Source organism: Paracoccidioides brasiliensis (genome assembly GCF_000150735.1).
Source record: "Paracoccidioides brasiliensis Pb18 unplaced genomic scaffold supercont2.6, whole genome shotgun sequence".
NCBI classification, from domain to species: domain Eukaryota; kingdom Fungi; phylum Ascomycota; class Eurotiomycetes; order Onygenales; family Ajellomycetaceae; genus Paracoccidioides; species Paracoccidioides brasiliensis.
In genome coordinates, this window is record NW_011371363.1 from 285,317 (window position 1) to 296,787 (window position 11,471).

Genomic DNA, 11,471 nt, shown 5'->3' on the forward strand with positions numbered 1-11,471 from the left:
AGAGAGAACCTGTGGAGGTGGAGTATGGAGGCGTTATCCAGGGAGATGCCCGAAGACGGCGTTGCGTTATTGCGCCTGCTTCCTCGCCTCCCATTCCCGCTGTTCCCCAAATACCCTCCGACTCATTTCGAGGACTGCTTCGAAACCTTCACGTCCCTTCATAGCGTTCTGGCTAAATCGTTCGATGCTCGCTTCTTCGACTTTGTTTTTTATCTTCTGCCACCCGCTGCAGACGGCGGTTATCTGTGCGTCCTGCTTGAACTCTGTCTTGGCGTTGGGGGCACCCCGGGATGGCTGGTAGGTGACCGTTTCCCGGACTTTGAGAACATTCGACCATGTCAGGTTCGTTGAGCACATTGTCACTCGTTTTGAGACGGGGTCAACGTATGAGACTTCGTATACGTGGGAGGTGGCGTTGCCACCGAATAGTGTTAGGAGCCACTGCGGGGCGGACTGGTTGCAGGTTATCAGACGTTCTGTTCGTAACTATACAACATAAGCAACGGTGTCAGCGGGTCAAAACTAGCAAGAACAGTGGCACTTGTGACGGCCAGAGAAGATCTAGGATGTGAGAATTGCAACTCACAATGCCGGTATCAGGTTGCAGCGTCCGGGAGAGAATATCCACAGCAACAACGTGTGTCGATTTATCATTCCACGGACAGTACTTCCGCCAGTTGGCAGTAGACACCTCCTCCCATGAGTAATCAAACGTGCAACTTGAGGCGAAGACCTTCATATTTTGAATATCCAGAATAGAGTCGAAAATGACGATCTAGACAGGACGCCGGACCGAGTGAGACAACCGGCCTTTTGGGGTGCTTGAGACCAGGCAACACAGAGAGATAAGACAATTGAATAACCTCAATCAACGCAAGTCAAGGCAGGCAGGCAGGCAGGCAGGCTATGGAGGCCTGGAGACGGTGGGCGGTGGAAATTATTCTATTGTATACGGCGAGAGGAGAGGAGATTAAGCAGTGTTTTCAATGTACGCGGTTAAATGACAAATCAAGTCATAACAGCCGGAATGACCGTGCCACGGGAGCAGGACGTTCTACAATAGCAGAACGCAAAGGACGACAGCCCTGACGCTGGCCGAGGGAAGACTGAGCAGCGTTTGACAAAAGAATGGCAGCAAGAGAACCAAAACCGGTGTTGGCGCAGAGCGTTGAGCAGATGTGTGTGTGTATTTTTCACGAGCAAGGAACCCAAAGGGGCGTTTTGCAGTAAAAAGTTTTGGTTTTGCTCCCGGGATCGTCCGCCCTCTCAGCCTCAAGCCGGAATATCTGTTTTCCCGCAGAAGTCGCCTCCCGCACTTAGTCAGTGGTTAGTAATCCCGACCAGCATTTGCTTGCGCTGTGATTGGCTGCGGCATTTGCGCCTGGCTCAGCCAAAAAAAAAAAAAAAAAAAAAAAAAAAAAAAAAAAAATATCGGTTTGCCAGAGTCGATCAAGGGGCATTTTACGGAGCAACGACTCCGTCCATGCGACAAAGGTATGCCATGCGGACGTGAGTCCTGATACGCGCTGCATTTGGAATTGCTGTCCTCAGCATCTAGGCGCGCACATACCGGATCCTCAACTCACCCATAGAGCACACGGGCAGGAGAGGCAGTGAAATATCTCTCTCTAAATTTCACTATGACCTGCTCTGCCATGGAAATCTCCCAGTTGCTCTCCTCAGCGCCTGAGCTTTTCTTGAAACCGACAACCGCCTTGCATACCGAATGGGTGACTGCGACAAAGCGATATCTTGACCCGCTAGCGTCAGATATCACAAAGACACAGAGAAGACGCCTACTAGACAAACGGAAACGGAAAAACGCTGATGGACCTCGACCGTTCCATGCCAAAGCTCTACGCCTGCAAGAGATCCATGTGAATGGCTTCACCACGCGCCAGGTCTGGGAGCAGGCTAATAGGGTTCTAGAGGCCGCTGCACAGAATACCGCACAAGAACTTTTTCACCTTAGAGAATCGGAGGAGGAAAGTCTGCTTTTCAAGTATTCCTCGCATAAAAGGGCACAGGGGATTCATCGTGATGATAACCAGCTCAGAATTACCTCCCCAGACGGTGGAGTCTCTGACGATTTCACCGGTGACGGTTTAGACAATTTGAAGAATGGCGAGAGCTCAGACAGCAACGAGGAAGGCGGGGAACTGATGACGGATGACGATGATGCTGCTGATAGGGATGATTCTATGTCGATCGACGCTGAGACCCCCGATCCGCAGTCAAAGAAGCCCACGAACTCTACAGGAGCTGACAGGGTCTCATTTATCCCTGACCCTAACAAACTTAATGACGGGTTTTTCTCAATCGACAAGTTCAACGCGCAGACGGCTCTATTTGAAAGGAAAGACGTGAAGGGGATACAGGATGATGACGAGGATGATGATGAGGAAGCAATCGACTGGGGCGCTGATCCTCTCAGTCTTGGTGCAATGGGCAGGGATGATGATGACGATGAAGAAGTAGTAGTAGTAGAAGAAGAAGAAGAAGAAGAAGAAGAAGATGATGATGATGATGATGACAGAGAAAACGCCAGTGAAGGCGGCGATGCTGATGCCGGAGCTATGGACGCGGATGGCGACTTCGAAAGCGAACTGGGCTTGGTGGGCGGTAATGCGAATGACATAAAATACGCTGATTTTTTCGATCCTCCTCGTCTCAAGGCTTCCAAGGGACAGCAGCAAAATGATACCCAGTCCAAACCTAAATCACCAACCCCTGAAGAAGACATCGAGGCTAGCATAAAACGTGTGATTTCCGACGTGCAGCGCGACCTGTTCGATGACGATGTGTCCGATGATGAGGATTTGGCGGGCAGCTCCACGGCGCAGAAAGGAGCCGCTCAATCCACCCACGAGAAGCGACGAGCTAAGCTCACAGACGAAATCCGCCGACTGGAAGCCGCCAACGTTTCGAAAAAGGAATGGATGCTCTCTGGCGAAGCCAAGGCGCCCGATCGACCTATCAATTCGCTGATAGAAGAGGACCTTGAATTTGAGCGCGTTGGCAAACCTGTCCCCGTCATCTCAAATGAAGTGTCCGATAATATCGAAGCGCTGATCAAGCGACGGATTCTAGCGAGGGAGTTCGATGAAGTCCCGCGCCGCCAGCCGTATCTCATCCCGGGGAGCGAGGCTAAGCTCAGACGCGAACAGTTTACGCTCGATGAGACGAAGCCACAGCAGAGCCTGGGCGAACTGTACGAGGAAGATCATCTTCGGAAAACAGATTCTGCCTTTGTGGATCGGAAGAGCGCGAAGGTCGAGGCCGATCATGACGAAATTACCCGGTTGTGGAATAACATCAGCTCGCAGCTCGATGCGTTGTCGAGTTGGAACTATAGGCCCAAGCGCCCGCAGGTTAGCGTTAATGTAGTCGCGGACGTGGCTACGATTGCCATGGAGGATGTGAGGCCGACGGGTGGCGCTGGCGTAGATGAGGCTGGCATTCTTGCGCCGCAGGAAGTCTATGCGCCTGTCGATGGGGGTAAGGTCCGTGGGGAGACGACGTTGAGGAGCGGAGTGGCTGTGTCGAAGGAGGAGATGACGCGGGAAGCTAAGCGGAGACGGCGGAGGCGGGAGAAGAAGAAGTTGAAGAAGAGTTCGTCGCAGCAGCGGCCTGCTGGTGATGGGAAGCAGGCGGAGAAGCAGAGGGTTGTGGACGACTTGATGAGGGGCGGTGTGAAGGTTATTGGGAAACAGGGGGATTTGAAGGATGTTTACGGGGGCAAGGTGCCTTCCAGTGAAGGCAAGGGGCAGACTGTTCTAAAGTTATAAAATAAGGTAACCGTTTGACTCGGAACTGGGAGTTGAGGAGACAATAATATGATTTAACAACTCCATCTAGCTAGCTATAATTTTACCATAATGATGACGCCTTCAAAACTCCCATTGAGACATTTCCATAGTTGGAACTCATTTTCTTGACTCTTAACTTCTTTGGTTGTGTTTTGTACCTTTCTCTCCCCGACTCCTGATGGTGTACAGAAATATGTTTTGCTTCGAATACACCTTCTGATCAGGATCATCCATCACCTCAACAACCTCAAACAGTTTCCTCACCTGCTTCATAAATCTCAGATCCGCACGACGCCGCTTTTTGAAACAAAAGTAGCACACCGAATGTGGGCTGGCCAGAAGGCCTTCCAGCGTCGATAGCAGTAGCGGGAATGCAGGTTCGAAGTAGACACAGTCGGCCGCCAGAATGACGGCTGGGTCTGACGGGACGGTCTTGGGGATCTCGCAGCCCCAGTCGAGAACGGCCGGATAGACGATGTCCGACAGACGGTTCAGCTGGACGTTGTCTTGCATCAGTGACAACATCGGGATCTGGTCGGTGAGGTATATCGGCGAGTCGACGGAGCATCCGCGTGCGACTGCTAGTCCGACGAGGCCGCCTCCGGCGCCGAGTTCCACACTGAGAAGCGAAAGAAAACTCCAGTAAGCCAAAAAGAATAAATAAACGTTATTTCACAGTAAAAGGCAGGCCAGCTAGGGAAAATAAAACAAACATGGGGTAATACAGACATGGTTTTCCCACCCAAGTCCGACTTGTGCCTGCGGAGCATATATTTTGCCAGGACGACCCCAGCCGGCCAAAGCTTGCCGCCGCATCCCTCCTTCAGATCTTCTTTGATTTGCAACGGGGGGTCCAGCAGCCCGTCGAGAGAGAGAAGCGCCGTCCCCGCGGCTTTGCTCTCACGGACCGGGACCAGGGATTCGCTGATGGCGAGTGGAAGAGGCGACTCCGTGAAGAGGTCGGTTTCACCCATGGCACAGGACTGCAATGCTTATTTTCTAGGCCGGGGACAATCGCAAGCGGTTGGTCAAACTTTCAGCAGGGAGTTGGCAGGCCAAAGGATTGTTTCCCCTTTGCAGGTAAACAGCTTTGGCAGGGGTTCTGTGTAGACTTTTGTAACTCAGATGACAACCATGGCTCATACAGCGCGCATCTCGCACAGCTCACAGAAAGCGCTTCGTTCAGTAGATTGGTTCACTAGGCTCTCAGGAGCCCGAAGTGAATAGTGGACTGAGCGATCGCAAGAAAACAAGAAGCGGGTCGGTACAAGGCAGTTGATAGTTGATATATAGCCATAGGTTGATGCGGGTTAAAAAGATTGAAATACATATATGGGTAAAGAGGCACCGGGTAACTCTAGACAGCTGATGAAGCGGCATCAACAACGATATGAGGTCAACTGCAGCAGCATCCAAGGTTCAAAACGTATCCAACTGCTTGTTAACTACAATTACTAACTGCCTTTAAGTTGGTAAATAACTACAACCGCAAGAATCGGACAGTGCAGTTCATACATTCCATCTTTATCTACCCCTACGAACAACGGATCTATCCCGGCGTCGTTAGAGAATCCAGTGGACCCCCCCTATCCTCTCTTCATTCCTATCTCAATGGCTTCAATCAAAAAACGCCGCTCCCAAAACAATGACGTGCAGCCTCAGCAACAGAAGAAAGTGAAGCCAGATAGCAGCAACAGCAGCAGCAGCAAAAACAACTCAGCCGCGTCCGCTGGAGCTGAGCGGAAAGTTGATTCCAACGGTGATTTCTACTGGAGCCTGGCGCGGTCCCGTCGCCTCACTGTATCGTCCTTCAAAGGCCGCACCATGATCAGTGTGAGAGAGTACTATGAGAAAGATGGCCAGGAACTTCCGGGAAAGAAGGTTAGCATTCCATTGGTTGCTCTGCGCCTGTTTTAACCCACCACCCGCCTCTGAATTTGCGGTTGCTAAACTATTCGCCTCAGGGAATCTCGCTGCCGTTGGAGCAATTCAATGCCCTTGTCCAGCTGCTGCCAGATGTCGAAGCTGTCATTAAGGAGAAGGGCGGATCTTTGGAAAGGCCAAAGTACGCGGAAACGGGCGCCGCTGCGGACATGGAGGGCAACGAGACCGCGGAGAGTGAGCCGGAGAAAGCTGCAGAGGAGTCCGGTCCCGGCTCCGACGATGGCTCCGTAGAGGGTTAAGGTGTTTATGTGCATCTTTCGGGCATGCCGGGTGAACTGTAATTCTATTTTCTTTTTTTGTTTTTATTCTCTTTCTCTCTCTCTTTTATTTCCTTTCTGTATTTTTGGTTAGCAGGCACTGCATATCACAAGGCTCCTAGGATCATGCTTTTTTTGGCCCGCATGCACGAATTTAGTTGAAAACTCATAGTTAACTAATGGTTCAAAGCTTGGACCGTTATACTCTTTCATGGGATCGAACTATTGGGGATCGGAGAAATTTATTTGAATCCTTTTCAAAATGTCTATATTTTTGTTCCTCCAAAGGCCCATCCTGTACAGAATCTACTACTAACAGCACCCGGCCACCTGCGAGAAACCATTGTGATATCACATACTCGTCTCCTGTGTTTCTGTCCGGCTAGCTAACGACCCTCCCTTCCACGCATGTCGGGGATTCCTCACCTTCCTCACCTTACTCTCTTCACACGACTTCCCCCACCCCCCACCTCCAGGGGTTTTCACGATTATCCGGTCACCAGGTAACATCATGGCCGTATTCTTCGCCCCCAGATTTATCTCCCGCACCTCCCACTCACCAGGCTTCCCCCCCCGCTTCGGCGTCCTCCTCACCCAGATATTCTGTCCACACTGCGCATCCTCGCCGCCATTCAGGCCATATGGATGATACACCCTGCGCTCCGAGAGGATGGACACCTGCACTGGAATTCGAAACTCGATATCCCGAATGACCCCGTCTCCACCGCGGTGCTGGCCGTTCCCACCGGATCCGGGCCTCAGGCTAAAATTCCTCAGCAGCACGGGATACCTCCGTTCGAACACCTCGGAATCCGTGATGCGGGTGTTTGTCATGTGTGTGTGGACGCCTGAGGTGCCCTCCCAGTATGGGCCGGCGCCGCTCCCGCCCGCGACGGTTTCGTAGTAGCCAAATCCTCTGGTTTCTTCTCCTCCTGAGATATTACCGCCGTAGCCGAAGGTTAGGTTGTTTGTGTCGCCTTGTGAAGCGGCGCAGGCTTGGAAACATTTCAGAATTACGTCGGTCACTCGCTGGCTCTGTATTCGCTGTTAGAAGCTGAATTTGAAAGGGTGGAAGTTCCAAACTCGTCCAGGGGCGGGGGGGGGGGGGGGGGGGGGGGGGAGGGGGATAGGAGGTGTGGGGGTGATTCATGGCCCCAAAATTAAAAGGAAAACTTTCCGTCGAAAATTTTCCCAAAAAAAAATTGGGTTTTGGGGGGAGGAGAGAAAAAAAAAAAATTTTTTCTGTTACCCCCCCCCATTTGTGGTTTTGGGGGAACTCTTGGGTTACGGGGGTTTTCGGTGGAGGGGGAATCTAAGGACCGAAATAAAGGAGAAACCTACCGTCAAGACATTCCCACCAACAACAGCCGCTTGCCCAGAGGGAGAAAGGAAACAATTCTTCGGTATCCGCACATCAATTGGCTTGAGGCAACCTTGGTTCAACGGGATGTCTTCGGAAATCAAACATCTTAAACAGTATATGATTGCGGAGTAAGTAACCGCTTCCGGCGCATTGATATTCCCTGGGATCTAAGTAAGCATGGATTATTCAAGGAACTGCCCGTTGAGTTTGAGGGGAGGAAAAAAAAAAAAAAAAAAAAAAAAAAAAAAAAAAAAAAAAAAAAAAAAAAAAAAAAAACTAACTGACCATAGACTTCCGGGCCCGTGCCTTCAAAATCAAAGACTGCTTCCCCCTTTTCCGCATCAATTGATATTTTCAAATGGATCGGACTTCCATCATCCATGTGATCGAAAGCCACAAGATCCGCCCCTACAAACCTTTTGCTGACGGATTTCAGGAGATTCCTCACACTCAGTTCGGCATTGTCTTGGATGTTGTTCATATAGAACTGCACAACAGCCTCCCCATATTCCTTGATCAACATTGATATGAGGTTAATTCCTTTTTGATTTGCAGCGACCTGGGCCTTCAGGTCGTTTAAATTGTCAGCAAGGCATCTTGTACCGCTGCATCCGGGATATTTCGCCGGCTCATGGTATAGAAGCTCAGTGATCCGTTCTTCGTTGAATATTCCCTCAGAAACTAGCTTTTCAGACTTGATCGCCGCCCCTTCTTGGAATAACTCTCTTGAGCTGGGGGGCATTGAGCCGGGGAGTACACCTCCAATATCCGCTGTATAAAGGTTTAAAAATTAGTCATCCCGGAAGAGTACAGGTCAAGAATGTGAATTGTCATATAACTAACCGTGATGCGCCCGAGATGCTACATAAAAAATAATTTTATCCCCATTGAAAGCCGGCGTGATCACCGTGATATCCGGCAGATGCGTTCCACCGAACTCAGGATGGTTACTCACGATAACATCTCCAGGCTTAAGGTTTCCAGCCCAAATTTTGGACTGCGTTCTCACGCAGGTGGACATGCTACCGAGATGAACCGGTAGGTGTGGTGCGTTTGCCACCAGCCCACCATCAGAATCAAACAAGGCACACGAATAATCTAATCTCTCCTTGACATTGGTGCTGACGCTCGTTTTCTGAAGTGCCCGGCCCATCTGTTCCGCGATGGCCATGAAGCGGTGTCCGAAGATACTGAGCATAACGGGGTCAATGGAGTTAACGCTCACTCTCGCATCGCGGGATTCCGAAGTTCCGATATTGATAACAACATGGGTTCGAATGATTAAAGCACTTGCGTTCGGGGTGATGACCAGGGTTTGTGTTCCGTCAGCAAGAATTGCCGGTCCATGAATGCGGTCATTGATGTCTAGATCTTTGAGTTTATAAATCGGCGTTTCGACGCGCCCGCCTTCGAAATATACATGAGAGACACCAAACCTCTTTTCATCTCCTACATCCCGCGGCTTGGCTTCTTCCAGTTGCTGATCGACGGTTTTGCCTAAATCGTCAAAACTCCTTCCAATTGCTCGAACCCGGACATCATCTACGATGATATCACGATTGGGTAGCGTGAATCCAAACTCCTGTTCATGTTGCTGGACAAACGCTTTACCAAAAGCCCAGTCTTCGCCACCATCGGGCATGTCTGCGGTTGTCTGAAATTTGGGATTGATTATCATCAGCGCAGACTCAGTGCCTCGGTACCTCAAGTTCAGATACTCTTCAAATATGATTGACTTGTCCTTGAATCCCTGCTCATGCAGCCGTTCCTGAGCCCCCTTCTTCAACTCGTTCATTTTCTGTTTTAGCTCGTTTAGAGTACTTTCATCTTGGGACCACACTTTCGATTCTGGAACTTGACTCTCATCCACCACGTCTGCAAGGGACATGCCATACGCAGAAAGCACTGAGGAATAGCGGTGGATCAAAATTTGCCAGATCCCAAGATTTTCAGCAATTGCCACGGCATGCTGGCCGCCCGCGCCTCCAAAAGTTGCTAATCTGTGTTTTGAGGTGTCGTGGCCCTTGGCCTCGGTTAACGAGCGAATTGGTCTTGTCATGGATTCATTCGCAATCTTAATGAATCCGTACGCGACTTCGTCCGGGGTCATCTTTTGGCCCGCAGGCAATTTTTCATTGATCGTTGCTGTCAGCTCCTCAAATAGTTTTGCGCTCGCATTTCTATCCAACGCCTCGTTTTCATTCGGCCCGAATATCTTAGGAAAGAAATCTGGCAAGAGTCTTCCAAGGTACAGATTGGCATCTGTGACAGTTAACGGGCCTCCCTTGCGATAACAGGCGGGGCCGGGGTGTGCGCCAGCGGACTCGGGTCCTACCACGAACAGGCCGTTGCGATAAAACAGGCGCGAACCTCCACCTGCAGCAACAGTATTAATATCGAGCTGGGGGCTCTGTATCGTGACACCGGCCGTTGTGGTTTCAAAAACGTGCTCGTAACGACCGGAACCGTACCGGCTCACGTCGGTACTGGTTCCGCCCATATCAAACCCAATTACGGGGATGTCGGTCCTGGGGTCGTAAGACGTGAGCGCATAGCCGACAACTCCACCGGCAGGCCCTGACAGGATCGCACGCAGGCCGGAAAAGCTGTCAATATCGACAAGTCCCCCATCAGATTGCATAAATTCACATCGTGCCCCTTTTGTGTCTGATCCCTTTTTCAAAGTGCTTGTGCCAAGTCCACCCTGAAATCCGGACTGGAAGCCTGTGATGTACTTGCGGATGGTAGGTGTTAGGTAGGCGTCAGCGCACGTGGAAGTTGCCCTGGGCACTAACTTGATCATGGGCATTAATTCGTGGCTCAAGCTGATATGAGTGAAACCCGTTTCTCTAGCAAGTCTGCCCACCATTGCCTCGTGATCTGGGAAGGTGTATCCATGCATGAGGCAGACTGCAATACTCCGGAATCCTTCATCGTAGAGAGCTTGGAGCTGGGCCCTGACGGTGCTCTCGGAAGGCCTCTGTAGAATCCGGACGGCCTCTGAGGACACTCCGCGCACGATTTCAGCATGTGAAGAAGACTGGTCCCGAGGAGGGGTAGGCGTTATATTCCGCGCTGGATCTTCTGTATAGTCCTCCAGCGTGACTCGCTCATCCACCTCAATGACCTTTTCGTGCAGAACATCCGGTTTGCAAATGGCTAAGTCAAAAATCTTGGGGCGAGTTTGATTGCCGATCTCCAGACAATCTTTGAATCCCTTAGTCACAACCAGGGCCATCCGTTCGCCCTTTCTTTCTAGCAAAGCATTTGTGGCCACAGTCGTCCCCATTCGAATACTCTCGATCTTGGAGGTATCTAGCGGCTCACCGCGGGGGATTTCCCGGCCTTCGAATTTGGAAAGCAGTCGTCGGATACCTTCCAGCGGAGCATCGCTGTAATTGGAGGGGTCTTCGGACAGCAGCTTGATGACGATGTCATCTTCTAATTTGCCCGTGCCGGGGTTTCCCACGCAGTCCGTGAATGTGCCACCACGCTGTGAAGGGGGCAATTATTAGCAACTTGAGCGGATCTCAGGACTGACTAGAAAGGAGCATAGATACATCAATTGAGATCCGTATTCCAGGACCTTGGGCTGATATAGCCATTGTGGAGACGGTAATGATATCGTTGAATAACGGGATAGGCGAGCAGGATTAGAGAGTAATCCGGGAGGCCGATACTTTCTATATTTGTAATATTTACAGCAAAGCAGACGGAAGAATCGGGAATCTTCACTGCGTACGGGGGGGCAACTTGTCGTGCAGTCCCGCCTGAAAGCGCAATCCAACGGCCATGCACGGGAGACAGACGGAGAAGTGGGGGCGGGGGAGTTGCTGACAAGACTCTAAACCCGGTCAGTTTTGTTATTGAACCAGATATTAGTTAATTAACCAAATTGACAAGATTCGACCGTTGGGGCTTCTGACGTCATCCAGATCCTTCTGCCGGCGAGATCACGTGGATTCACGTGGCATTAAGGACGCGCGACCCAGAAGTAAACAAGGAACTTGAGAGCTCAACACAATATATATATGTAGAGCAAAGAAAAAACCAACCACCTACGCCGACTTCACAAACACGCGACACAGCATTTTGTCT

General features: G+C 50.8%; 5 protein-coding genes across 5 annotated transcripts; 2 read left to right on the plus strand and 3 right to left on the minus strand.

The window, feature by feature from the left end:
- Positions 1-66: 66 nt before the first annotated feature.
- PADG_05187 (uncharacterized protein) lies at positions 67-739 on the minus strand (the record flags this gene model as incomplete). Its single annotated transcript, XM_010762609.1, has 2 exons — positions 67-486; positions 587-739. The coding sequence occupies 2 exons, from the start codon at positions 737-739 to the stop codon at positions 67-69; spliced, it is 573 nt and encodes a 190-aa protein (XP_010760911.1).
- A 901-nt stretch (positions 740-1,640) lies between these two features.
- On the plus strand, positions 1,641-3,788 carry PADG_05188 (rRNA-processing protein MPP10; the record flags this gene model as incomplete). The annotated part of the gene is made up of 1 exon (XM_010762610.1): positions 1,641-3,788. The coding sequence occupies one exon, from the start codon at positions 1,641-1,643 to the stop codon at positions 3,786-3,788; it is 2,148 nt and encodes a 715-aa protein (XP_010760912.1).
- A 153-nt stretch (positions 3,789-3,941) lies between these two features.
- On the minus strand, positions 3,942-4,783 carry PADG_05189 (uncharacterized protein; the record flags this gene model as incomplete). The annotated part of the gene is made up of 2 exons (XM_010762611.1): positions 3,942-4,428; positions 4,539-4,783. 2 exons carry the CDS (start codon positions 4,781-4,783, stop codon positions 3,942-3,944), a joined length of 732 nt encoding a protein of 243 aa, XP_010760913.1.
- Positions 4,784-5,420: 637 nt separating this feature from the next.
- PADG_05190 (uncharacterized protein) lies at positions 5,421-5,992 on the plus strand (the record flags this gene model as incomplete). Its single annotated transcript, XM_010762328.1, has 2 exons — positions 5,421-5,690; positions 5,774-5,992. The coding sequence occupies 2 exons, from the start codon at positions 5,421-5,423 to the stop codon at positions 5,990-5,992; spliced, it is 489 nt and encodes a 162-aa protein (XP_010760630.1).
- Positions 5,993-6,361: 369 nt separating this feature from the next.
- Positions 6,362-10,978, minus strand: PADG_05191 (5-oxoprolinase; the record flags this gene model as incomplete). The annotated part of the gene is made up of 5 exons (XM_010762329.1): positions 6,362-7,045; positions 7,352-7,533; positions 7,659-8,144; positions 8,217-10,866; positions 10,934-10,978. 5 exons carry the CDS (start codon positions 10,976-10,978, stop codon positions 6,362-6,364), a joined length of 4,047 nt encoding a protein of 1,348 aa, XP_010760631.1.
- Between the last annotated feature and the right edge of the window lie 493 nt (positions 10,979-11,471).